We start from the raw sequence: 25770 nt of genomic DNA, 5'->3' as shown, positions 1-25770 counted from the left end.
AAGAATATGAAAACGAATATATGGATGTTCCTGTATGACTGAAGAATTGTGCTGTACACCAGAAATTGACACTACATTGTAAACTTACTGTACTTCAATAAAAACATACTAAAAAAACCCTTAGTATAATCTATAGACACCCCCCCCCCAACCTCCCCTGTCTCAACTCTGGGCCTGTCCCACCCGGGGCGCCGGCAGGAGGTAGTCCCTGTGTTGACGCTGGGCTACGCGACTGGCCACATCCGCTGGGGGAAAGGTGGCCTTGGGGGCCAGGTCACGGGGGAGCCCCCCTGCACAGAGGGCTGTGGGCTCACACACTGAAAAAGGAACACTCTCTCTTCCCTTCTCTCCTTGCTCAAGAGTTAGTCTAATAATCTCCATCAAAAAGAAGACATAGTCTCAAGGGTATTGCCTTTCTTTCTTCTTTTAAACACAACCCTCAGTCCTGTCGCTGCTCCCTGGGTGCATTGCCCACAGCACCCCAGAGACTCGAGGAAGAGAGAGAGAAGGGGGGGCAGCCTCAGCGCTGACCCAGCCCCTGGCCCCTCGCCTGGTCCACGCTCTGTGATTGGGGTGTCCATCCTCTGATCAACTTTCCCTCATGTTTACATCCAGAAGTTCCTGTGAAAAACAGGCCTGGAACAAGGGAATCCATGACTTAAAAAAAAAGGAAAAAAGAACTTACAAGAATTCAGAAGTACTTAAGCCTTCCACATACTGTTCTAAAAATTCATTTCATTTGTTTAAAATCAATATTTAAGGAAAATAACGTCTGTTAGCACCAAGGACTTGACACGTTAGCATTACATCTTTAGTAAGAGTCTACCAGGGAGCTTGACTCCCTCCCCTTGCAGGTGAGGGAACACATACGTGCCCAGGAGTACAGAGCCCAGAAATGACCAGAGAGGGATTGAAACTGACCGACTCCAAAGCTCACAGTCACTTCCAAACTCCATGCTGCCCAGCACTGAACTAACAGCCTCAACCAAGGGAGACGTCCAGCACTGCTTGGTCAGCACCCATCCCCCGAGGAAAGAAGATACAGAGAATGACTCTGGGTAATGACCCCGCTGTATCCCAGCGCCAGGCCGGAAGAAGACGGGGCTCCTGTAGGTGTCAGGACAATGAAGAAAGCCACAGCAAAGTGGCAGAAAACACCCTACTTTTACTGTACTAGTTGCATGCAAAACAAAAAGGGGTTTGACATTCCAATTAACATTTAAAAACAAAATTTGTAAAGGATAGGATTTGTAATAAAACAGATTTCATTTGGATTTATTGTAACTGGCACAATTCAGCAAAAGTTTATTTTTGTGAAAATGGTAAAATTGGAATCTACTGATAGCAAATGTATGCATATCTATCTATGGCTGGCATTCTGGTCTGTGATGATGCAAAACACTGCTAGGTAACTTGTAGAAATGTAACCTTTGTGACTAGGTCTCTTGCAAATTCTCTACTGCAAATTCAGCTTGCTGAATCATACCACAATGTGGTCCACCTGTCAGCTCTGCCACAGTGCTGATGTTTCTAGGTCTGGAAATCACTTGAAGCGCCCCCAGTTCCTCTTCCACCTCTGCTTTGTTCCTGCAGTCACTGGATATGTTTATTCTAGATATGTTCTTTTCCACAATGCCACTATCCAAAGCCATCTGTTCTAATTTCAACCACTTTATATTTTGTTCTGGTAGATGGTAGAGCCTGTCTTCTCTCTTTTTCTTGACAGACTTCTCTTGGCTGTTTTTGCACATCTCAGAATTTAAGAGTCAGCTCTAGTAAAAAAATCCTCTGGGGATTTCGATTAGTGCAACAATTACACAGTAATTTAGGGGAGAAATAACTTCAAAATTGAGCCTTCCCATCAATAAATATAGTACAGCGCTCCAACATTCAAGTCTTCTTTTACTTCAAATTGCAAACAATTTGAAATGGCAGAAGAATATAAAGAAAATAAACTTTTGGATCACTAGTGGAATTTTGGAAAGATTTTGGTAGTAACATCTATTTGGGAGTATAAACTTGCCAATTTAATTAAAGCTTTCTCTATAAGGATCTTGAGCATTTTTCTTACATTTATTCTTATATTTTAATGATTTTGTTTGCTACTGCAAACTAGATATTTTCATATTTTTATATTTATATTTAAAAACTTTTGTTTATTTTATACTTAATTTTTTAAAATTTTACTACTCATTTGAATGTATTTAAATTTTGCTTTTCTAAACAGTCTCTTCAGCAAGTCGTGTTGGGAAAGCTGGACAGTCACATGTGAATCAACGAAGTTAGAACACTCCCTCACACCATACACAGAAATAAACTCAAAATGGCTTAGAGACTTAAATATAAGACATGGTACCATAAAACTCCTAGAAGAGAACATAGGCAAAATATTCTCTAACATAATTTGTAGCTATGTTTTCTTAGATTAGTCTCCCAAAGCAATAGAAATAAAAGCAAAAATAAACAAATAGGACCTAATCAAGCTTATAAGCTTTTACAAAGCAAAGGACACCATAAACAAAATGAAAAGACAACTTACAGGTTGGGAGGAAGTATTTGCAAACCATGTGACCAACCAAAGCTTAATTTCCAAAATATATAAACAGCTCATACAACTCAGTAACAAAAATCCAAACAACCCAATCAAAAAATGGACAGAGAACCTAAATAGACATTCCTCCAAAGAAGACGTACAGATGGTCAAAAAGCACAGGAACAGATGTTCAACACTGCTAATTATTAGAGAAATATAAATCACACAGGTCAGAATGGCCATCATCAAAAAGTCTACAAATAATAAATGCTGGAGAGGGTGAGGAGAAAAAGGAACCCTTTTACATTGTTGCTGGGAATGTAAATTGGTGCAGCCACTATGGAAAACAGTGTGGAGGTTCCTTAAAAAACTAAAAATAGAATTACCATATGATCCAGTAATCCCACTGGGCATATATCCAGAAAAGATGAAAGCTTTAATTTGAAAAGATACATACACCCCAATGTTCATAGCAGTGATATTTACAATAGCCAAGACAACCTAATTGTCCATCAACAGATGAACAGATTATGAAGTTGTGGTATACATATACAATGGAATATTATTCAGCAATAAAAAAGACTGAAATAATGCCATTTGCAGCAGTATGGATGGACCTAGAGATTATCATACTAAATGAAGTAAGCCAGACAGAGAAAGACAAATATCATATGATATCACTTATATGTGGAACCTAAAAATATTTTTTACAAATGAACTTATTTATGAAAGAGAAAACAGAATTACAAAGAAAACAAACTTATGGTTACCAAAGGAAGAGGGGAAGGTAGGGATAAACTGGGAGTATGGGATTAACAGATGCATACTACCACATTTAAAATGGATAAACAATAAGAATTTACTGTATAGCATGGGGAGCTATATTCAGTATCTTGTAATAAACTGTAATGGAAAAGAATTTTAAAAATATAGATATATACATATATATGTACAATCAAACCATTTTTCTGTACACCTGAAACACAATATTGTAAATCAACCATACTTCAATTAAAAAATAAAGAACAAAAATATTGCTAGAGTAACTTAAAATTTTTTTGCTTTTCTATATTTTTCACCTAAATGATTGATGTATTGTGACCATTATTTTCTAATAATTGCATTTAAGATGTAAACTGTTATATAACATAGGCTAGATTTAAAATTTTATATCTAGTAGTAAAACAAGAAATCCCATTTTTAAGTAGTAAATTTACTTTAATAATATGGTTGGACGTTTTAGTATAGTTAAAAGATTTTGAAAACCAAGGTAAAATACACACATGCAATTATCTGCAGCTGAATAGAAGTTAAAGCAAAAGTTTCACAATGAACCAGGATGGTATATACCAATTGTGCAATGACATCAGTTATGAGAATCCTTTTTGTTTCTATGAAAATAGTAGTGTTACATCAGCTACGTGTTAAGTAATTACAATTTGTATCTATTTTGGGGTTAAAACAAGATCATCATTTCTCCTTTGATGGTATTTACTTTGACTCATTGTTTCATAATACGTAAGCCTACTATAATTTGATTTGGTCAGAAATAAGAAACCAATTGATAGAAGAAGAAAACTGATTGTATTTCACTGAAATTTTAAGAAATATCACCCAAATTGGAAACATTTTGCAATAACAAAATCAAAATGTTAAACATTTTAAATGTAAAAACTCTTCTCATCAATCTTTACATTTTTGTTATAAGCACTTAAGGTACAGTTATTAAACATTAAAAATAAGTTATATTGAATTTATTACGTTTTCATCCATCACACACAAAATTGGTTACAATAGTGGGAAATAATTTTTGAAGTAACTGAACTTTATTCCTGCCTTAGACATAAGAATAGGGTAGATTTTTAGGTTCTTGTCAAAATTCTCAAAATTTAAATTCAATATTTGGAAGAGGAAACTTTTGGGGAATTCCACAAATTAAAAATACATATACTTTAAAATATGTTTAAATATAATCAAAGTGTAACAGAAAAGCTTCCCATGAACCAGTTCTCAAGTGGTGGGAAGGTACTACAGTTACATTTTAGAACAATTTTTACATTTATCTACCTACCTATCTATCTATAAAGTTGTATTTTTTTTTTAACTCACTACGTAACACTTGAAATGACAGAAACATATAAAGAGAATCAACTTTTGGATAACTACTGAAATTCTGAAAAGATTCTGGGAGTAACTTCCTTAGTTGAGGGTATAAACTTGCCAAATTATGATTCCACCCTTGGTTTACAGGACATGCCCTCTGCAAGCCTGTGGGTGCGTGACTGGTAGAGGTACGAGATCAGTACGGGAAGGACCCTCTTAGGCTGGTCCTGGCCTGCTCCTTCCCACTGTGACTAACCTTTAACGAGTCTTCCTGGTCCTCGGGAGCTTATGCCTGATCCCCGTTGATCTGTCCTGCATCGTAGTTTGGGTTCTGGGGCCTGTCTGCCTGAGTTTAAACGTCAGCATCTCTACTTAACACCAGCGGGACACTGAGCAAGTCTTCTGACCTCTCCTGACGTCCTCATCTCTGAGTGTAGTCACAGCACCCGTGCTGGATTTAGTCAGTGGTCCCAGTCTTCACACTCCCATAGCAGTGCAGCACGCCCACACCCCTGTCGTGGCCTCCTGGTGGGCACAGCATCTGTCCCTGACTCTTGACTTTGGACTTGGCCATTGGGTTTGTTTGGACAGATTGTTAGTGTACATGAGGCAAGCAAAGGCCTGAAGCATGCCTGTGAGGCTGGGTGTGCCCTCTTGCACCTCTGTGTCACCATTAGAAGTACAGGCCCTGAGTGTCCCGGAAGAATAAAAGTCACCGGGGAACGCGGGAGCTCAGCCTGTGGTGGGCACCCACGCCCAGCTGAGCCCAGTACATCAGTCAGATGCGAGATTACTGACAGGTATATGAGCAAGGGCTAAATGCATGTTTTTGTAAGCTATTGTGTTTTGAGATGATGTGTCATCTCTGTGACATTAGCTGACTCACATAACACCTGGTGTATAGGGCGATTATAAAGATAAAATTACATACTGTATGTATGGGCTTCAGAGTTCATTGTGCCGTAACTGCCCAGTGAGTGTCGGGTTTCTGGTCTGTTTCCATCCCTGTGTCATGCCCTGACTCCCTCCCTGCCTCCCCGCAGTGGGCTGATTTTTCCAGCTTGGGACTCGTGAGAGGCACCCAGCTGCCCACAGTGGTCATGAACCCAGGCCATTTCCTCAGACAGAGCCCCCCAATCAGAGATGGAGACCATCTGGCAGGATTCTCTATGGATACAATCATTTCACAGTTTCTGAGCATTAAAATGAGAACACTACGCACGTCAGAAACACTTCAATTTTATAAATACTTTTCATTTCTACCATCTTTTCCCTCACCAGTGTTCACCTGAACTGTCAGGATAATCTCCTTCCTGTGGATGGAGACCCTTTTTCAATGAAGCCAAGGGCCCCAAGAAAAAAATTATTTGAGACCAAATAAGTAAAATGAAACCTAATGTCACTTTCCATTTGCTAAAACTGCCAAAAATGAGCCAGAGCTTATTTTCCAACAAGGCTAATAATTCACCTAAGTCATCTTTCACTTGACAAGTCGTCACTGTGAGGAAGTACTCTGACTCTGTGACTTGAGTGAATCGGAGGGTGCAAGGCACGGACCACACACGTTCACAGAGCTGTGGTAGGTGACTGAACGTATCAAGATGGGCAAAGAGATATAAATGTTGTCTAGGCCATAGTAAGGGCCAAGAAAATGACAGGCGTTAAATTCGGCACAGGCTAAGTGGAGATGGGTGCGATGGTGGGGGTGGGGGGTTATGCCTTCAGAAGTAGCCAGCAGGGAAGGTAAGAGCAGGGGCAGCCTGGGAGCTGGGGAACAAGGCCTAACTAGAGTCTTTGCACATTTTATCAACTAAAAAGCATTCCATGAATAGTTATGAATAAATGTAAATCCTGGGGTGTCTGTTTCTACTTAATACTTGGATCATGTTGATGATGCTCTTTTTGCCTGCTGGTCAAATTACTTCGTTTCAACAACAAGAAGAGCCTATCAATTCTGTAGCATTATAATAGTAACAATTGTTTTCCAGATCATTAGTTCATAAAGTGAGTTTGGATTAAGGCTGTATTTAAACTTTAGTGTAACCTGTGATTACGTCAAATCATGACTGAGAAGAGTCAAAATTTAGTGAGTTAACTGCATTTGTGATTTTTAAAATCTTACTTCAATTTGGTATGTTATTTCATGTTCTATTTATGCTAATGATGGTTAATATTTTACTTAGCTCTTTAATAATTTTGAATAGAAAAAAAATCTTTTGAATGAAAAGGATGCTGATATATCTCACAGCAAATCACTAGTCAGATGATCTCCTCAGGGTACCAACAACCTCTCCATTTCCAATCCAATTCCCAAATCTCAGTGGCCATATTACTTGACTTATGTAAGATGTCCATATAGTTCATTGTCAAACGAGGCTGCTTTTTAGAAGGGAAGGTGGGTAGTACTATTAGTAATAACATCAGGATGAAACCAGGAGTGAGCTGGGCCTGTCTTGGGAAAACAGGATAATGGTTACCCTACCCACACCTGGCAGAGCTGACTGCTCTCTTCCCTGATGCACTTTCCTCTTTTAGTTCTCCTGGTTCTCTTCTCACTTCACAAGCCGCTCATTCTTGACCTCCTTGGATGGTTCTTCAACTTCTCCCCAGTCTTTTCATGTGGATACATCCCAGGGCTCAGTCTTTGGTCCCCTTTTCTTTTTTGGTGACCTTATCCAATCTCATGGTGTTAAGTATAATTTGTCTTTCAATGTGATGGTTTTAAAAATATGACCACAAATCCTTTTGTATACCTTTCCTTAAGAGGCAGAGCTTGATTTCACTCACTTGGCATGTGACTCAAACTTCCTGATTGGCTTCTAATGAATAGATTGTGGTAGAAGGAATCCAATATCATTTCCAAGATTGGGTTACACAAAGACCATGGTTTCTGTTTTGGATAATCCTGCACTCTCTTGGACCACTTGCACTGCAGTAATGCCATGTTGTGAGGCAACCCTTTCTTCTGCCCCAGCATCCTCCCTGACCAAAGAGTATTTTCAGCAAAGCAGCCAGTGTGATCCTTTTAAAACTTAAGGGAGATATTACTGCTCTGCTACAATCCTTGCAATGGCTTCCATCTCACTCAGCAGAGAAAGAAAAGCCAGAGCCCTCCCTTCTATGAGCCCACGGGCCCCATTTGACCCAGCACTTGTTACCTGCTGGCTGCATCTCCCATCCTCCTGCCCTCACTCTCTCTGCCCCTGCCCCCGTGGCCGCCCGAGCTGTCCCTCAACAGGTCAGGCACACTCCAGCCTCCGGGCCTTTGCTCTTGCTATTTTCTGTGCCAGGAATGCTCTTCCTTCTGACATTCACTCAGTTAACACTTTCATTTCCTTCATGTTTGCTCAAAACTCCCTTTTGTAAAGAGGACTATATTGTCCATTCTATTCACTACTGCCACTGACCCGTCTTTGGCTATAAATTGCCAATTCTTTTTACCCAGTTCTACTTTTGCCCCCTGGTATGTGCCACTTTCCAACATACCAAATCATTTACTACGCTTCTCATCTATTTTCTACCTCCCCTTGCTAGAATGTAGGCTCTATAGGAGCAGGATTTTTCTGTTTGTTTTATCCCAAGTGCCTAGAATAGTGCCTGATATATAGAGAAGCTCAGCAAAAAGTGTGTTGAATAAACTGATGAATGGTTACATGACTGGCATCATCATCTGGTGGCCGACACATTGAGGCCAAGAACCCAAGACGAAATGATCATTTTTCATGGATCACACCAGACCAAATGGCAACTATCAGTCTATACATCTCCCTTTGTCTGCTTATTTGCTGAACTTGGGCTTTTGTGGTTTCCTTCAGAGCAGCAGGGTGTTGAGGAGCTCAGGCTCTGACACCTGAATGCCTGGGTCCCACGCCTGGCTCCACCACCCAGGGGCTTGGTGACCTTGGGAAACGGCACAACTTCCGTGCCTTGGTTGCTTGTCTACAGAACAGAAAAATTACCTTTAAATGCTGAAGCATCCTAAGGCTCAGTTCTGGGTCCCCTTCTCCTTTTCCTTCAAACTCACTATTTTGGGGATCTTATCCAGTCTCATAGCTTTTAATATAATCTGTATGTCGAGACGATGGTTTTAAAAATATGTTCACAAATCCTTTGGTATATCTTCCCCAAAAAGAAGGAATTAACTCTTCCCCTTTCGAGTGCAGGCTGGACTTACTGATTTGTCTCTAAGAACAGATGATGGCACAAGTGACAGAATGTCATTTCCGACATGATAGGAATTTTTCGAGAAAAAAGTGAATTACTGGATGTGACATATTCAGCACAGTGGCGGCCACAGAGCAGGGACAGACCATCACGTCTGCAACATTCCGCAGGTCTGCTCTCTGGAACAGCCCTGAAATTTCTCTTTCCAAATGAGATGCTTTGGAAATGTTCCCAAGGTGTGGAAAATAAATAGGTATCTGCAATTTTAGTTGACAGGAACAAATAAACTAAATTCTTCCAAAACCTATTGTTTGATAGTGTGGCCTTTGTAAAATGAGCCAGGACAGGCTATGTCGTCTTGTGAATGAGATCACGTGGTGAAATCTATACTGAATTCACATTTCAGCGTAAAACAATTTAAGCTATTTATTGAAATTCACAGGAAATGTGAGAAATACACTTACATAACTTTCACTTAAAAAAATATAATGTTAAGGCTGTGTCTATTATATTCTAAAACGTGATTTTTGGAAAAGAAATAAGACCTTTCGCTGAACAAAATGAATGTTGTTAAATACTGGTTAATGTTGGTACACATGACAAGTGAAGGCCTTAAGCTTGGAAGTTCCTTAAATACGTTAAAACATTAACGGTAATGTTACAATACATTAAATCCGTAAGAGGGGGCAACCAGAGCCAGCCTCACTGACATGTGACCTGTGCAGTCACATACATCCCCACGCTCAGAAGGCCCTTGTGCTGGGTTTCGTTTTCTGCTCTTTGAACAAGGCACCCCATATTTTCATTTCACCCGGTGCTCTGCAAATCATGCAGCCAGTCCTGGGGGTGGTAACTGTCAGTAGGGAACTGCTATTGCTCCAAGGGTAAAAGGACATTTCAAAACCATCTGGGCATGTTAGGAAATACACTTAACTTCTTTGTGTCTCATACTATTTATAGTAAAATGCAACCGAAAACATTTCCCTTTGGCTGTGGAGGCAAAAGGCGTGTTCTTGTCAATAAGTCACTGAGGCTATCACAGATTTTCACTCACTGATGCTATTCACACAGATCTGAAAATAACCAGGTGGCTCATGGTTCCACAATGCTTTCAAAATCAGATAGCAAATCCTGTAAAAATATAGCAGAACTTCTTTAAAATACCTCATTATGCAGAGCTGGATGTGGTACCAAGTACACCCTAAAAACATATAGCAGAAGATTCTACTATAAACTACATTAGACACATTGGATACACTTCCCAAACGCAGAGCAGTTTTGCTCTTTGAATTAAAAATAAAAAAACCCAAACTAAATTGATCTGAAGAGTTGGCCATCACTCCTTCCCTTTTGCCCATGAAAGCTGATGGATTTTAACCTTTAATTATAAGCAACCTGAGAGCAACCACAGCAGAATGCCTCAGGCAGGGTAGATCCTCGGTGATGCCAGCAGCCATTAGCTAATGAATTATTAGTGATTAACTTTCAGGCTAGTGAGGGAGATTGAGATTTCTTCTCTTCTCTTTTTGGGCCAAGGACAGGGCCTCAGAATCCTTCCTGGAAAGCACTTGAGAAAGTGATTCCTCTTCATAGGAAATGCTTAACCTGTGTCCCAGGCCCACTAAGCTCTGTACATGTAGCCATCCTTTGCATTCTCACCCCAAACCGTCCTACAGGTAGGTACTTTTTTTTATCCTCATTTTACAGATGAGGAAACTGAGGCATAAAAGCAGTGCAGTTCCAGAGTGTGTGCTTTGATTGTGCACGGAGCTGTGTACCCAAGTGTGAGTTAGGGCTGGCCACAGGAATAGGGGTATAGCCTCCCAGGTGGCAGGAGCAGCAGGGACAGAAGCCCAGAGGCAAGAAGGAGCAAGGTCCGTTAGAGGGGAGGAAGGTGGTCACAGGGCTGAGCCATGGGCGTGTGAGGACATCTAATACATTTCTTAGAAAGTGCTGTCACTCTGACTCTTCCTGGGGAAGAGGAACAGGATTCCTGCACTGTTACCCTTTCTAAGCAGTGGTGTGAAGGCTCAGCTCTGGGCTCCGCTGCAGCCCGGCAGCGGGAGGCGGGGAAGCTGCATGGTCAGGTCTGGTGAGGTCCCTGGGATGCCGTCCCGGGTGCCTGCAGCTGACCCACAGTGCCTCCTCTGTGCGCAGCAGAGCCCTTGTGGCTGACTGTCCCTTCCAACCGATGCCCCAAAACCCCGTGCTGATCTTGGGGTTTCATCCCTGACCACGGGTGAGAATAAGCCTTTTGAGGAAGGAGTCAGGGGGTTTGTCTGAATGAACGCGAGATGTGATTCAGCACCGCCTGCAGAGCGCTCTGTGCAGACCGGGCAGGAAGGGGCCTGTTCACTTTCTCGGGATGTGCTGGGCAGGATTTCCCCAGCTGCTGTTTGTGTCTCGGGGGATTTCTCAGGGCTCTGAAAACAACACTTCCCTGGTTGGGAGGAATATGGGGGGGAGGATGCCAGATGTATTTTGAATTCTTTGAAATCTCAAAGCATCTAAAAAAATTAATCATGGTGGGTAGGTGTGAGAAGTTCTTTAAAACAGGGTACATTTTCCCCCAAAGCTTAAAATAGAACTTTTCAAGGGAAATTAAATGAAAGTATAAAAATTTTATAAATGTTCTTCTTCCTACAAAACAGAAACACAATTCCCCCACCCCCCTAATTGTCATCCATGCAAAAGCGGGCCTTTTCCTCTGCTGGTGTAGCGACTACCTTATGTCTTTTCTTAAATCTTCTCCATGGCTCTGGCCCGCACTTTGTATGAAGGCCCTGCTGTTAACTGTGGATAGCAGAGCTTCCCCCCGGGGGTCCCACTGTTTCCCATAAGCCTCCAGTGTCTCTGTTGACCGCCCCCACCCCTACTGCTCTTTGCCAGTGTGGGACTTGTGAAAGGCTGTCACACATGCCCTGTGCCTGTTTCTTTCTGGGGAAATACACGGAATCCTATCTGAGGTGCGCACGTCCCTGGGGAGTGGGGCCCAGGTCAGAGAGCGCCCCTCCAGGCTGGGCAGGGGGCACGCCCAGGGGAGAGCGCTGCACTTGAAGAAACAGGCTGCGAGTGGAAGGCCTGCTTCTGCCATTTCCTCTTGGAGGACTTGAGGCAGGCACTCAACCTCTCTGGGCTTTACCTTCCTCATCTGTGAAATGAGTTGTGAGGATTAAGCAAGATGACGTGTGCGACGTGCCCGGCCGGTGCTCAGTTCTGAGAGCGCCCAGACTGGGGTGGGTGTTCCCCTGGCGCCCGGGCTTGGTGATACGCTCTAGTCTAGTGCTCTCTGAACGTTGCTGTGGCAAGAAAGGACTCAGAAGCTGGCAGGCACAGCTCAGTTCCAGCAGATAAACCTTGACCGGCCCCCGAGGTGACTTTCTCCCATGGGTCACTGTCCTGGCATTCTAACTGAAGTTCAAGATTTTTTGTGGTCAGGGGGTCACACCCCTGGTGCCCTGTGTCCGGTCCTCAGGGCCACTGTGTCCCTCACTCAGAATCACATATTCTCTTGCACCCAAAGTCAGCTGGTGGCCTGGCCAGGTGGCTCCTGCCACTGCCCCTGGTTTGACCTGCTACCTTGGAAACTGCACGAGGTCAGAGGCCCCCCAAACCAAGGGAGAGGAGTGGGGGCAGGGAGGTGATGAGGAGTGGGGCGCCACCCAGTGGGTGGCCCGCGGGTCATCTTTCCCACTCTGCTGAGGGGATCCTTAGCACACTGTCAGCCTCTTAGGCACCCACTCCCCCTTCTCTGAGAGGAAGGGAGTTACCCTTGCTCCCATTTCTCACTTGGGCAGAGCTAACACATAAAGTATTGTAAGAGGGGCGGGGTGGAGGAAGAGGGCACATGCTGGGAGTAGGACAGAGGTGACCTGGACTTTCTCCTTCCCTCTCTGCACACGAAAGGTCCAGGCAGAGGTGCACACACGCACGTGGATGCTCCGGGGAACGGGAAAGACATTGACACATTGCAAGTAGGCAGCTGTTCTACAAGCCAGAGAGTTAATATTGCACCTCTGTTGTCATAGCCTCCCCTAATCTAATGCAAATGTTGAAGTATAACTGCGTATTTTCCCAAAGAGAAAAATGATTATCATGATAATTGACATTTACTCAATTACTGAGTTTCTAGATTACTGATTTCAAATTTGTTTCTGTGAATACATTATACACTTTTTAGCAACCCAAGAGGTCAAGTTCAAGTTGGAGTTCTTTTTAGAGGATAAATTTTCTGTACTCCTATTGTCCTAGTTTTCCACCCACTACATGTGTAATGTTATGCCAGGGACGCAACATCTCTGAGTCTGACTTGTCAAATAAAGGGGAGTCCCTGCAGTGCTCTCAGGAGGTGGGGAACTGTAAACAAATTGTCTTTTAACAGAGAGGAAGACAGTGACGGTCTTACCTCCGCTTGGCAATGGCCAGCCAGTCCCTGAAGAGAAGGCGGTGCCGCTCCTTGGTCTCGGGGCCCTGGGTCAGCACCGCGGGGCTATGGAGAACAGGCTCACCCTGCTGGTTGGGCAGGTCCAGCTGCAGATCCAGCTGTTGGGGGGATGCTGCCCGCCCCAGGCTTTTCCTGTAGGGGAAGAGCGGGAATCAGTCTCCAGGGAAGAGTGATGACAGGTGGATAGCACATGAGGAGACACGGCTCAAAACAGCAAATCACTTTTTGGCTTAACTAGGGTGGAAATTAGGAGGGGAAACAGTGAAGAGGCTCATTGCAGACTGTTATTCTAAAGGCTGAACTTTAAACACAGATTTACAATGAAGCACAGTAAATCAAGTGTTGTTGGTCCTCCTTCAGTGAATAGCTCATAAATGCTTAGAGTGTAACCATTAAGGATTTCGGTGAGAATTTTAACCTAAGGCAGTGCTTCCCAAACTTTTTCGTGTCACAGCACACACAGTAAATGCCAGTATTTATATCCCACCCGGGGGTTAACAGAGGCTGCAAAGGGTTACTGGCCCCCCCGCCCCAGGCCTCTCAAAGCCACCTCCAGAGCCGAGGTGGACAGCGTGGTGGCATTCCTGTCACTCATTTGTGGCACACGGGTGGGACGCTCTGACTTAGTTAATGAGGAAATGTTTTCCCTGAAGGTTGAAATGGTCAGGTTTAGCCCGCTGTGAAATCTAAACGAACAGTTCTCCTCCACAGCGTGACTTAGCAGTGGTGCGGAGCGAACACCATTGCGCGGAGCAGGGCGTCAAGTTCATGACTGGACTCCAGGACCTTCTCCCTGCGATTCCTTCAGGGCTGGGACTCCCACTTCCTGTTTCTCGTTCACAGCCTGTTCACTTCCTGGTCATCACCCAGTTTCTGGCAGAGATGGGGGACCGCGCGTGAGTGCGTGCGTGCGTTCATGCGTGCGTGCGTTCATACGTGCGTGCGTTCATACGTGCGTGGCACGCGTGCGCCGAAGGAGGGCTGGAGAGCCGGGCGACCCTTCTCTGCAGCTTTGAAATTAGGCGGCAAAGATGGCTCCCTGCTTGGCCTGTTTTGTGGTTGCTTTAAGTTTTGCTCACACCCACCTCCTTCCATCCTAAAGACAGCACTGCTGACTCTTGGAGGCAGATCTTTTATACAGGGAATCTTGTGTTTAATTCAGATATGGTGTTTGAATAAAGCTGTGTTGAGGCTTAGGGACACATTTCTGTTATTTTAACCCAAACACGCACATTTTCAATACCCACCATTTTCCAGAAATCAATGACGTGGCACGAGTCTTTGAGCTCCCTGATCAATAGTTCCCACTCGTTAGTACCACTCTGACTTCTGACCTTTCCACCCACCACACACCTCCCACTGCCTTCGCTTAGCTTCTCTCAACACGAGCTGGTGTCCAGAAATGCTAAGCCCCAAGTAAAGTCTGGGGGGTTATGAAGTAGAGCATTTTCAACTCGTGCTGATGGCTAATTAACTATTTAGGGAGGGAAACAGGGTAGAGAAATTGGGACTCACTACAGGAACTGGAAACTAGAACTCTCTACTTTGTTGATAAATGTCTTTTGGTTTTCTTTGAGTTTATTTGGGAAAATGCCTGATAATTTCCATGCATCTGAGGGATAATAACTCACTAGTATAAAGCAGACTTTATTTCTCTGGTTACACCCAGGAGAGCCTGCTTCCACTGCCTGACCCAGAGGTTGCACCCTCAAATGCCCGAGGGGCCAGGCAGGAAAAGCGAATGGTTGAGGGGAGTGATAAGGAGCAGTGGGGACTGTGGAAAATGGCAGAAGTCATGCTGTATCCAAAGGAGCACCAAATAGAAATATGGGTCCATGTTACTGCTAATTATTTAAAAAGCCAGTAAGCCCAAATTTGATTAAATGTTAACTAATTCTAAGCATTTGTTTAAACACAATAGGGGGCAATGCTGTGACCTCTGGCAGAATTCACCGTAGTCACCTGCAGATTTAGAGCACATGAAAACATTCAGATGTGTAGAGCCTCTGATGATTTGAGCTAAATATTTGAATATTTAAAATCTGATGTTATAAACCACATTGAGAGTAAAAGGTCTAAGTCTCTCAGATAATTATTCATTTGAGCTTTAAGAACTGTGGACACATAGATAATCCATGACCAGTAAAAGGAAGTAGGTAATGTTTCTTTTTTCAATTCACTGCTCTGCCAAGTGCTTTTCCACAATTCAATCTTGGTTTAGACACTTTTCTTTTTTTATCTCTCCTTTCACTGCTCTTCCTCTTAACCGCCCCCTTCCTCTTTTTTTTTTTTTTTTTTTTTTTTACATTCTTTGAGATCCCAGAGGACTGTACACTCACTGGGGCTTTAGTTTTCCTACAGACAGAGACCAAGTCTGAGTGACGTCATGAAAAAAAAAAGCACCTCATGTTAACCATATTTCACAACAAAGGCGCCTCAGTGCTCTCACCCGAGGGGAAATTTTCAAGACATACTGAAATAGGAAACCAGTGATGTAGCAAATATACGGTGAATGGAAATAACGTTGCCTTTGCCTTTCCACGTAGTGATGTTTCCAGTGGAGAGTGGGGCCGGATGGTGGCTTCTCACAGTGAAAGTGCTGGCTGCCTGCGCTTGCTGAGACCTGACCTGCCGCCCCAGAACCTGACCCAGATTATGATCGAGTATATTGGGGCCCCGCTGCGTTCAGAGTCAGTTCCTGGCCCGGGCAAGCTTTGGGAGCATGCTGGAAGATGGGGGAGAAAGAGCCGTGGGTGTATCGAGGAAGCGGAGTGAGGGTGCTCAGAAAAGTGCCATTCACTGGAAGGTGCAGGCACCGTGTTACTCTAGTCCTGCCCTCTGCTGTGAACTGCCTCCATCTGTCTCCAGGTTTGATGTAAGGAATGGAGAGCGATGAAGCCTTCGGCAGTTCTCTGAGTGACTGGTGACTTTGCAAGAGGAACAAAGTGCTGTTCAGTTGATCTCAGCAGTAGGAAGCCTGAGCTTGAGACCATACTTTCCAGGGGCTGGGGCTTAGCAGCAGCTTAGATGTAGGTCCTCTGTTCCACACAAGCGGGGGTTGCCTGCATTTGTAGTCGCTCTGAGTGAAGTCACGTGCACATCTCTCCCTCCAGCCACGTTATTTCAATGTGGCTTCTCCTGAAGTCTAGTTGTAAGTCTTGTCCGGCACTAGGGTTCCATGGTCTCTGCTCCTTCCCTATTTTCTTGCTATTTATTTTCAAACTTGACTCCTACCTATGGCATGGGTTAGACTTTCTTTCAATGGGGCTAACATTTATTCAACACCTGCTATGTGCCAGGTTAACCTCTTTACGCTCATTCTTTTCCAATCCTCACATTTCTCTGTAATTAGACCCATTTTACAGACATGGAAACTGAGGCTCAGTGGTGTCATCTGCAGATCGCAGAGCTACCAAGTGTCAAAGCTGTGAGCTGGAGTCAGGACTTTTTCTTCTCCATTGTCCAGTTGCACCTCCAAAGTATTTCTCATTCACCCCTTTCCTTTTCATCTTAGTTGCCATTGCTGAAGTTCCAAGCCCTGGTGGCACATTGCCTGCATGACTTCAATAGTTTCTCACAGTTTCCTTGCCTCAAATCTTAATTCTGCTGAATCTCTGAACTCCTCTATCCTCTGCATTACTATCTGGAGAATTTTTTTTTAATGTATAAGCTTGAACCACTCCCAGACTTAAAATCTTGCTCTTTCTGAGGTCCTCTGGGCTCTGTGTGGTTGGCCTTGGCCCTTCTGATGTTTGCCAAGATGCCTCCTCCACATTTCAACCTAGGGACCACGTGTCTGGACTGGGTGACTTCTGCAAGCCTCTGTCATCTAGTTCCCTGTGTCTGTCTTCTCTGTTGTCACACAGATTCATTTCTATACCTCCAGTACAGTGCTTGAATGCAAAAATGCACGATGAGCGAATGAATGAATGAAGCAAAGATGTGACCACATGTGAAATTTTATGTGCCTAGCTTAGTTTGCTTTCCACTGAGGTTATCTGGAATTATCTTGTCCTTTACCAACTTATCACCCATAACCAGTTTGTAGCCCATGGGTCAAATTGTGGAGTGATGGGAAAAGGCAGCAGGTGGTGGAACCACAGGGAAGCATCAGTCTATTGGGGGCTCTTCCCGCAAGCAGACACAGATGTGTGAAGACAGACACCAATAAGCATGGTTACAGAGTGGCCTGGGCAGACTCATCGCACACAGCCTCTCCATCCTCCCAGAGACTCTCCAAGGCCAGCACGCTCTTTAATAATGAAAGCAAACCTTTGCTTAGCACTTACATGTACCAGCCAGTGTTCTAAGGCTGATTCAACCAAGTGAAAATTTCTTGACTCTCACCTGGAATTATATCGAGGGTCTTTTCCTTTCCTTTTCCTTTCTAAAACTGTATAATAAACAAAAGTCAGTGTATTTATTGATGCCCTACAACAAATGGCAGCTACTATTTATTCTCTCTCTACTGGGTGCCTGGCTTTTTTTTTTTTAATGTTGAAATATTGTTTGGGGGTAATAGTAAAATGACCTTTCCCATGATGTTATCATTAGTTCTCCAATATCTTTTCTAAAATTAATAAATGGCTTTCAGAGAGTTTAGAGTTCAGGGTTCTTTCACCTGCATTATCTCACTTGATTTTAATTCTCATCTACCTTGTGAATCGGGGTGGGAGGTGGAGGAGAAATCCTCGGGCCCTATTTACAGATGGGCAACCTGAGGCTCAGAGACATGAAGGACAGAAGAGATCAACATCAAGGGAGGAGGAGGTAAATCCAGGCCTCCATTCTCTAAATCCTATGTGAGCTTCGCCCTTTCAGTTACGTTTATTTTGTTGATGTCTTCATAGATTATTATCTAGAAAGCCTCCCGCTTGTGTGAAGACCGTGGATGGAATGTGAGCTGAGGGGCTGGCTGTGGGCTCAGGGCAAACACCCGCGGAGCGCAGCCTGGTGGACCGCGACAGGTGCGCACCCGGGGGCAGGAAGCCGGGCTGCGCGCCTGCGCGTTAGCTGGCCCTGGACCTGCCTGCGGCTGGCTGCGCAGCATCACTGTCAACGTGGCGCTGCCAAGTCTCACCATCCCAGCACTTCTCTTGGTGTGTGTTAAGAGACTTGGGTAATCTCGAAGAGGCAGAAGCGGGGCGTCTAGACCAGTAGTTGTAGGTCAGCGTACTCTCAGCTAGCTTTGAAGAGCTTTATATCCTACACGAGGATTTCCTAAAGAGGAATCCGAGGGTGACTTCACGGGGAGAGGGGATATCATTTAAAAAAATAAAATCAGATTCTCAGAGGGCTTCACGTCCCCTAATTGCTTAAGATTCACTATTCCATAGGAATTTCATGAATATATAAATAATGTACTACATCCAAAGTGGAGTGATATGCCAGGTGTGGTGATAATAGATAATCTATTGTGTTCACGAAGTCAGATGGTATCTCCTGCTGCCCTTCAGACGAGCCATCCTGTACTTGCAGAGGCCCTGGCCAGCCTGGCCAGCTCCCATTTGTCTATCAGTATCCAATTCATTCCACCTCCACCCCCCAGCGGCTCCAGCTCCCTAGGGCACACTTGGACACTTTCTGGGAGCCTCCCGGAACCTTGCTCCGGCTCTGACACTTAGCTCGCTGTCCTGTGGTTACTTGTTCCCATGTTACTACCTAGGGGATACATCAAGAGCAGAGCCTTTGTTGTATCCATCTTTGCATCCCTGGTGTCCAAATGTGTGTCAGGTAGACAGAAGGTGCTTAGTAAATTCGTGTTTGATTGACAGCCTGGAAGTTAGGCTATGAAGAGCAGACATGAAATCAACTGTGCGCTAAATCAGGTCAAAAGATGTGATTAGCCTGATTCACACAGGACTCATTAAATGTCATATGAAAATTGTCACTTGCATTTGAATGGTGTGGTCATCCTGACAAATAGGGCAGAAATTCCAGTCACTTACTGAGCACCTACTGTATGCAAAGCACTCTACTGGATTCTCTTCTAAGAGGATGTGTAAAATCTGTTTGATTCCGCCCAGCTCATATAAAGTTTGAGGTCTGGAGCCTGGTCCCACAGCCAGACCCCCCAGTGTGCTTGCACCTAGAGACTCTCCCAGGTAGACTGCATTTCCGAAGACTACACATCTGGTAACAAGGATCAATTGGCAAGATAACCGGGTTTCTTTTATACATCACTGGAAGGAGAACAATTGGATTGAATGAGTCAGATCGTTTGTTGATCATGGACAGTAGCATTGAAAGCACTGGGTAAACCAGACGCTAACGTGCAGGCAAAGGTATGAAATCTGCCTGCGTTAGTGGAAGACACACACTTTACTTTCATTTGCTGCCTGGAATACCGTGAACCATACAGCAGTTTTACTCAAGACCGACCATCATCTGACACTTCTATAAACCAGATTTTCATCCCTGATTTTTCTCATCCTTCCCTGCTGTGGATGTTAGCTTATGACAGATCATTAGTGTCCTCATAGACTTTGAAATCTATATTTGAAGTTTAAACCGCTAAAGGTGATTGTCAAAATCACAGTCTGTGGGTTCAGGGATTTACTCCCTGCTAGCAACTTTAAACCATCCCTAACCACACCCTCAAGGGCTTCTGCTGACCTACAGCCGCCCTGTGATGTGTGGGCATCTTTTTCTGAGTGGGGGGTGGTGAGGAGTGGCCTTACCAGGCAACAAATACTGTTGGGACGCTGTGGTCCCTACCAGGCATCTTGCCCTCCAGCACGCCAAGTGTGTTACGTGGGCTTTCAGTCAACTTTCCCTTGTGTTTGGAGAACTTCAGAAAGTGGTCTTCATCTGCCTGATGAAGAAAATTAGTTTCCATAACTTTCCCAGAGAATTTGCCATCACCTTTCACATCTTCACTTAACTCCCCATTCTATGTGCCCACATGTTTGTGACTGAGGGTCACTGAGCACAAGGTCCCAGCTCAATGACCCTCAAGCAAGCCCCCTAAATGGACAATGCTCTGCTCTGCTCCCAGCCCCTTCTTGGCACCCTCCGCCCCACCCCTCCGCTCCTAGGATACTGATCATCACACCTGGCTCCATTGCCAGTGAACCCTTCTGAGGTTCAGCAGCTTCTCTAGGTGAGGCTGACTCAGTGGAGTTGGAAGCTGAGTCTGTAATGTCCCTTCAGGCCTTCTCTGCCCTCCTATCTCCCCCATCCTTTCACAAAAGTCAAGACATTAAACCTATGACTCAAAGGCACCCTTCAGGATGACAGCTGTGACCTTCATTCTTAAATGACAGGAGATAGTGAGGGAAAATGCTATCTGCCACCAAGAGCTGTGGCTTCCTTCAGAGTGCTTCTAGCAGAAACTGCCTGTCTACAGTAGCTGAATTTTCACATTCAGAAAGGTGGTATGCTGGCTCTGAGGGAGAGAGGGAACACTCTACAGGGAGTCTCTGGGCTCTGCACACAGCAGCCAGACCTCCAGCAGGAGTTGGGGACCCTCTTCATGTGACTGAATAGACATGAGTTCCAGGTGTTCATGGCAGCCTGGAATGGGGGCTCTGTGCCAAGTGTGGGGTCTGGGGGATCAGAGAGAGACCACCATATGATCACAGGGGTGGCCTCCTTTCCTGGAGGGCACTCTGGCTTTGCCATTTGCTGTCCACCACCTGGAGTGGCCTATGTTTGGTCATTCCCCCAGGGTCCTTGGCCATGCTAACCCCACTTTGCGCAAAAAGTTTTAGGTAAGCCTAGAGACTTTGGCATCACCCAGATCTGAACTGGGATTCCAGTCTTTGTCATCTGTGTGGCAAGTTACCCAATCTCCCCCAGTCTTGTTGGAACAGTAATTGGATCCACTTCCCAAGGCGAGTTGAGGGGCGATGGGAGCGGCATCGTGTGGGAAATGCCCGAGAACCGGCAGCCACTCCACGCTTGCATTCTGCCCAAGTTACCTCGTGGGGTGAGTGAGGTCCTAGGGAGCGACATCGATATATCCAATTTGGGCCAATTCAGCCAAGAAAAGATTCAGTTTAAACATCAGTCTTAGATCTTTTTTTTCACTTTTGTGACCTGTTTCTTCCCTACTCTGGGGTTCTTTTCGGAGCGCACCCTCATGACGCCGAAGCAGCCGGGCGAGTCAGGGAGCAGCCCGACGCGTGGCCCCGGCGTTGCCCTGCGCCCGGGAAGCAGCTGCGGCTCCGTCTGCGCGGTTCACCTTCGCAGCACGACTGCCCTGCTGCGCGAGGGAAGGTGCCCTGGAGAGACAGGCCCCCGACGAGCGGTGCGCGGTGAACGGAGAGACCCAGGCCTCTCACTGGCTCCGCGGGTCCCCTGGCGGCGGGTTCCCTGCGGAGGGTCGTCTCCTACCTGGCGGGTGGCCACGCCTTGCTTAAAATCCTGCGCAGTCGGGCCGCGGGCGCTCGAGGGCGGTGCTGAGTCAGGCTCCGGAGCTGCGGAGACAGAGCAGAGCGGGGCTGACGAGGTCTGTCTCTGCGGGGAAAGCCGTGTTCCCAGGAAACACCAAGTTCCTGCGGAGAACGGGAGCATCCCGGAGGCGCGCACCTCCACGCACGGACCGCCCGGTGGAGCTGGCCTTAGCGCCCTGTCCCGTGGCAGAGCAAGGAAAGGGGGCTTCTCACCCGGCCCCCGCCACCTCGCTCGGTGCAGCTGGCTCAGGTCCCTGGGTCCCGGCCTAGGCTCAGTCCACGAGTCCCTCTCTAGCCCTCTCCTGGCCCATTCCGGGTAGTCAGGGGCCTTGATTTCTGCGCCCAGTTTAGCGACGCCTCTTAACACTGAACTGAGGCTGTATTTGCAGCCCCTTTCGTGAGTGGCAGTTTGACAACCATAAGCAGCACTTTGGCTTGGTTTCTGCAAAATACAGGTCACCAGTGTTTTCTCCACTGCGTGCAGCTGTGTGTACCTTAATGAGTCTTTTTTGGCGTTTTATTGAGAAAGGCCACAGACCCCTGCCGTATGTTCTGCTTTAATGGGGGGGGGGAGGGCGTGTCTTCTCTTCCACTGTGCTTGCACCCTTGATTTACTCCCCCCAGTTTGCAGGCAACAAGGACTCCCCGGCAAGGAATGGGGGAAGCACCTGTTCCCAGACTGGAGGCGGCTAGTGCAGGAACAGAGGGGACTGCGCGTCTTCCTGGCACCCAGTGAACCAGGCCTTCCCAGTCTGGGCTCCTGGTGATTCAGTGATCTGCTTCTTCCTAGGTGTGGCGTTAGATCTCACTGTAAATAGAAATCCCTAAATATCGGACCCTCTGATAATCAAATGCAAAAACTCATTCCAAGATCAGACAGAAATAAAGCTCATTGTCAACCATCATGTTGACCCTGCAGGATAAAGCATGTTGAAGGAGGGGTATGGTTTCCAGCCTCAGGCGAATTTACAGGGAAAATGAGGAGTCAGGGTATCTATGAACCAAAGAAGGCAGAAGGCAAAATTAGGGTGAGTGTTCCCTAGGGAGGATGTATGCTGGGCTGGGCCACCTGTCCCTAGGAGCACCATGTGTCAGGTACATGAAGAACGCATGTGACTGAACTGCAAAAAGGACAAAGGAAGTGGCTTCTAAGAGTGTTGGGAGTGAAGAATGAGAGTTTGGGGAAGATTCACCAAAATCTCATCATTCTTTCCCTGCTGCCCTTTCCAAAGAGGCAAAGCAGTAGCGGAGGGAAACACAGCTTTGTTAGGGAAGTGGTGAGCATGAGAATGAAGCTGGCGCAGGGCCTGCCAGGATCTAGAGGCGAGTGGGCAGCACCGCGCTGTCTCAGGGGTACACACGTCTTGTCTGTGCCAGCCATTGCCCTCTGCGGGCAGGGCGGACTTCTGAGTCATCAGCCAGATAGAGATCACATTCTTTGTTTCACTCAGCTCCCCTGAAGCACGGGCTGAGTTTCCTGGCTCCAGACATGTTGGTGTGGCTTCCAGCTGTGTCTGCAGGAGTGCAGATTGGCCCCGGGTGCCTGCCTGGAGGCGGCATCATGCCAGTTTTCCACCTCAACCTTTCTCGACCTGGCTTCATGACAGTGAATCCTGCTGGGATCCCACAGGGCATCAGAGGGTCTGAAATACCCTGTAACTCGTGCCCTGGGCTGGCAGGCAGAGTGAAATGGAGAGCAGGAGAGAGGGATGCCTGAGAACCAGGAGGTCTGCGCTGGGCTGTGGCCACCTGCCCTGACTTACCCTGGGAGCCCAGCCCAACCACTGAACCTTCCATTTGGGGCCTCAATCTCCTCATCTGTAAAATGGGCACACCCCAGGTTTTCTCCTGCTCTTCCTTGTTCCCATCAGGAATAGGATATTCATTTAAGTCCATTTTCTAAGTCTTATTTCTTGTGAAATGAAATACTTAATTTTCTTCTAAAGGAAAATGAAAATATCAGAGGCCAGGTGGGAGATTTTTGGGGGTGGGAGTGAAGGGTTACTGTGCTGATCTTGGCCCTCAAAATAGTCCTACTGCTTTGCTCTTTAAAATGTTAAGTATTCTTAAGAACAGTATTTGAGTAAGTCTATTGTCTAAGACTTTCATCAGATTCTCTGAGAAGCTGATGACCTGACTGCCTTGAAAGTGGCTTAGCTGTATTCCCCACCTGATAATATGTCCCCAAGGCAGGGACCATGTCCTTTTAATCCATTTTCTCTCCCCAGAGCCTCCCAGCCTGGGGCCAAGCGTCTGTAAATACAAGAAGTCTCTGAGGGAGCAGATAAGCTTTAAGTCCTGAGGGCAGGGGCACGCCTGCTCCCCCTCACTGTCTTCCCAGCACATGGATGGCCAGCAGTTTAACTTCCAATGAGTTCACTCACCAAGTAGTAAACATGTAAATCCAACCACAAGTACAAAACAGAAATACACACTGCTGGAGAGAGTGGAGGGGACCCGGGTCCCAGATAATGTCCGATGTCTGTGTAAGACATAACTGTAATGGCTTTCATGTGCCCTATTTTCATTATAGCATTGGAGGAAAAAAATAGGAGTTTTTATGTTTATGATGGAGATTAATGTGCCATCCACTAATTCTCGCACACCTGTGAAACACTTGCCCTCTGCCAGTCATTCTTTAGTCAATACTTGCGGCATCCGCCATGTAGCATCCTGCCCAGACGACTGGCAGGGGACAAATGAAGCGCTGTCCTCAGGGAGCTACATAAAAAGGAAAATACCTGACCCACAGCACTGGGAAAAGTGCCCAACTATGAAAAGGCCAACGGGAAATGCTCAGGGAAGGAGTTTGTTGAACTAGAGTGGTCAGGGCAGGCTTCCTGGAGGAAGTGGCTTATGAGCTGGACTAGAAATATTAGCAGGATTGGGCAGCCAGGCCACAGCTCGACTTGGGAATGGGTGGGCATTCTCAGGTCCAGGTAATATATTATCAGTCTGGCTGGAGGAGGAAACAAGAGTTAAAAGCTGATAGGAAGGCAATTTCACACAGACCATATCTGACGTTAAGGAGGTGACCACACGGGCTAGGTGGGTGGACACATTTTAGCTCATTCTGGAAGAGATCATGATATCAATCAATATATCTGTCATCAGCTTCAGACCCCGCTTCCTGCCTCGCGTGTCCCCGGGCCAGCCCTCCTGCTCGCTCACCCACACCTCAGCATCACTGCCCTTTCTAAACAGGTGTTGGGCAGAGGAGGAGGCGCAGTGGGACTTGCCAAATGACCTTTAAAACCCAAGGTTTTCTTGCTGTTTATAAACACAACTTTGCCCCTACTCCTACACTGAATTCTCTATTCTGTGCTCCCTCTAGAAGCTAAATCGTCACAGCCCTGGAGGCTGTGCGCCTCCTTCTGGTTAGAGTTGGTAACTACAGCACCCAAAAGGCCATTTTTCTGTACCTCTCTAGGAAAAGAGCCAGATCAAAATGCCCTGTGAGTAACAGTTAGTATTTACTGAAGGCTTCCTGCATGCCAGGTACCTTCCTAAGGGATTATATAGACCGTCTCATTTTCTCCTCATAGCAACCCTCCGAGGCCGGTACTGTCATTATCCCCATTTTATTCACGAGGACACCGAAACACCAAGAATTCAGAATATGCCCAAGTTTGCATAACCAGGAATCAACCAAGGTGTGCCTGCTGACACAGAGCTGACTCTTAACAATAGGGTGCAGGACTTACAGTTCTTATTGGTACAAGTTTGTACCATGGCGATGCTAGTTATTGAAGAAAATAATGTGACAACCCAATTGTTTTGAAGGGTGCAAATTGTTTAACTCACAAATGTTAAATCTACTATCTGCAAGCCCCTGGTGATACTACACAATGAAAGATAGTGTTATAATAACAAAGTTACAGTAACTCACAGTGTGGCATCAGTAATAGGACGTGTATTCAAATAATCATAATACAGAGAGAATGTTCTAGAAGGATGCTATGGCTGCCATGGGAACACGGGGAGGAAACGTGATTTCTGGCATGGAGTTGGGACTGGTGGAAGCAGATCTGATAGAACTTCCTGGTAGAGTGACCTCTAAGCTGGGCCGATGATGGAGAAGATGATGAGGATGGTGACAGGAGGGGGTGAGAGGCACGTGGTGGTGGAGT

General features: G+C 45.8%; 1 protein-coding gene across 1 annotated transcript in view; it reads right to left on the bottom strand.

The window, feature by feature from the left end:
* The window catches only part of LOC123619763 (uncharacterized), a 56384-nt gene that overhangs the window by 24259 nt on the left and 6355 nt on the right, over positions 1–25770 (bottom strand). Inside the window, exons 2-3 of the mRNA XM_045524453.2 lie at positions 21582–21664; positions 13206–13376 (exon numbers count right to left, since the gene is read on the bottom strand). Coding sequence (XP_045380409.1) covers positions 13206–13376; positions 21582–21664 — 254 coding nt within the window. The remainder of the gene's footprint in view (positions 1–13205; positions 13377–21581; positions 21665–25770) is intronic.

This window comes from Camelus bactrianus, chromosome 8 (genome assembly GCF_048773025.1).
Source record: "Camelus bactrianus isolate YW-2024 breed Bactrian camel chromosome 8, ASM4877302v1, whole genome shotgun sequence".
In the NCBI taxonomy this organism is placed as follows: domain Eukaryota; kingdom Metazoa; phylum Chordata; class Mammalia; order Artiodactyla; family Camelidae; genus Camelus; species Camelus bactrianus.
This window is presented reverse-complemented; position numbering and strand designations above follow the sequence as displayed.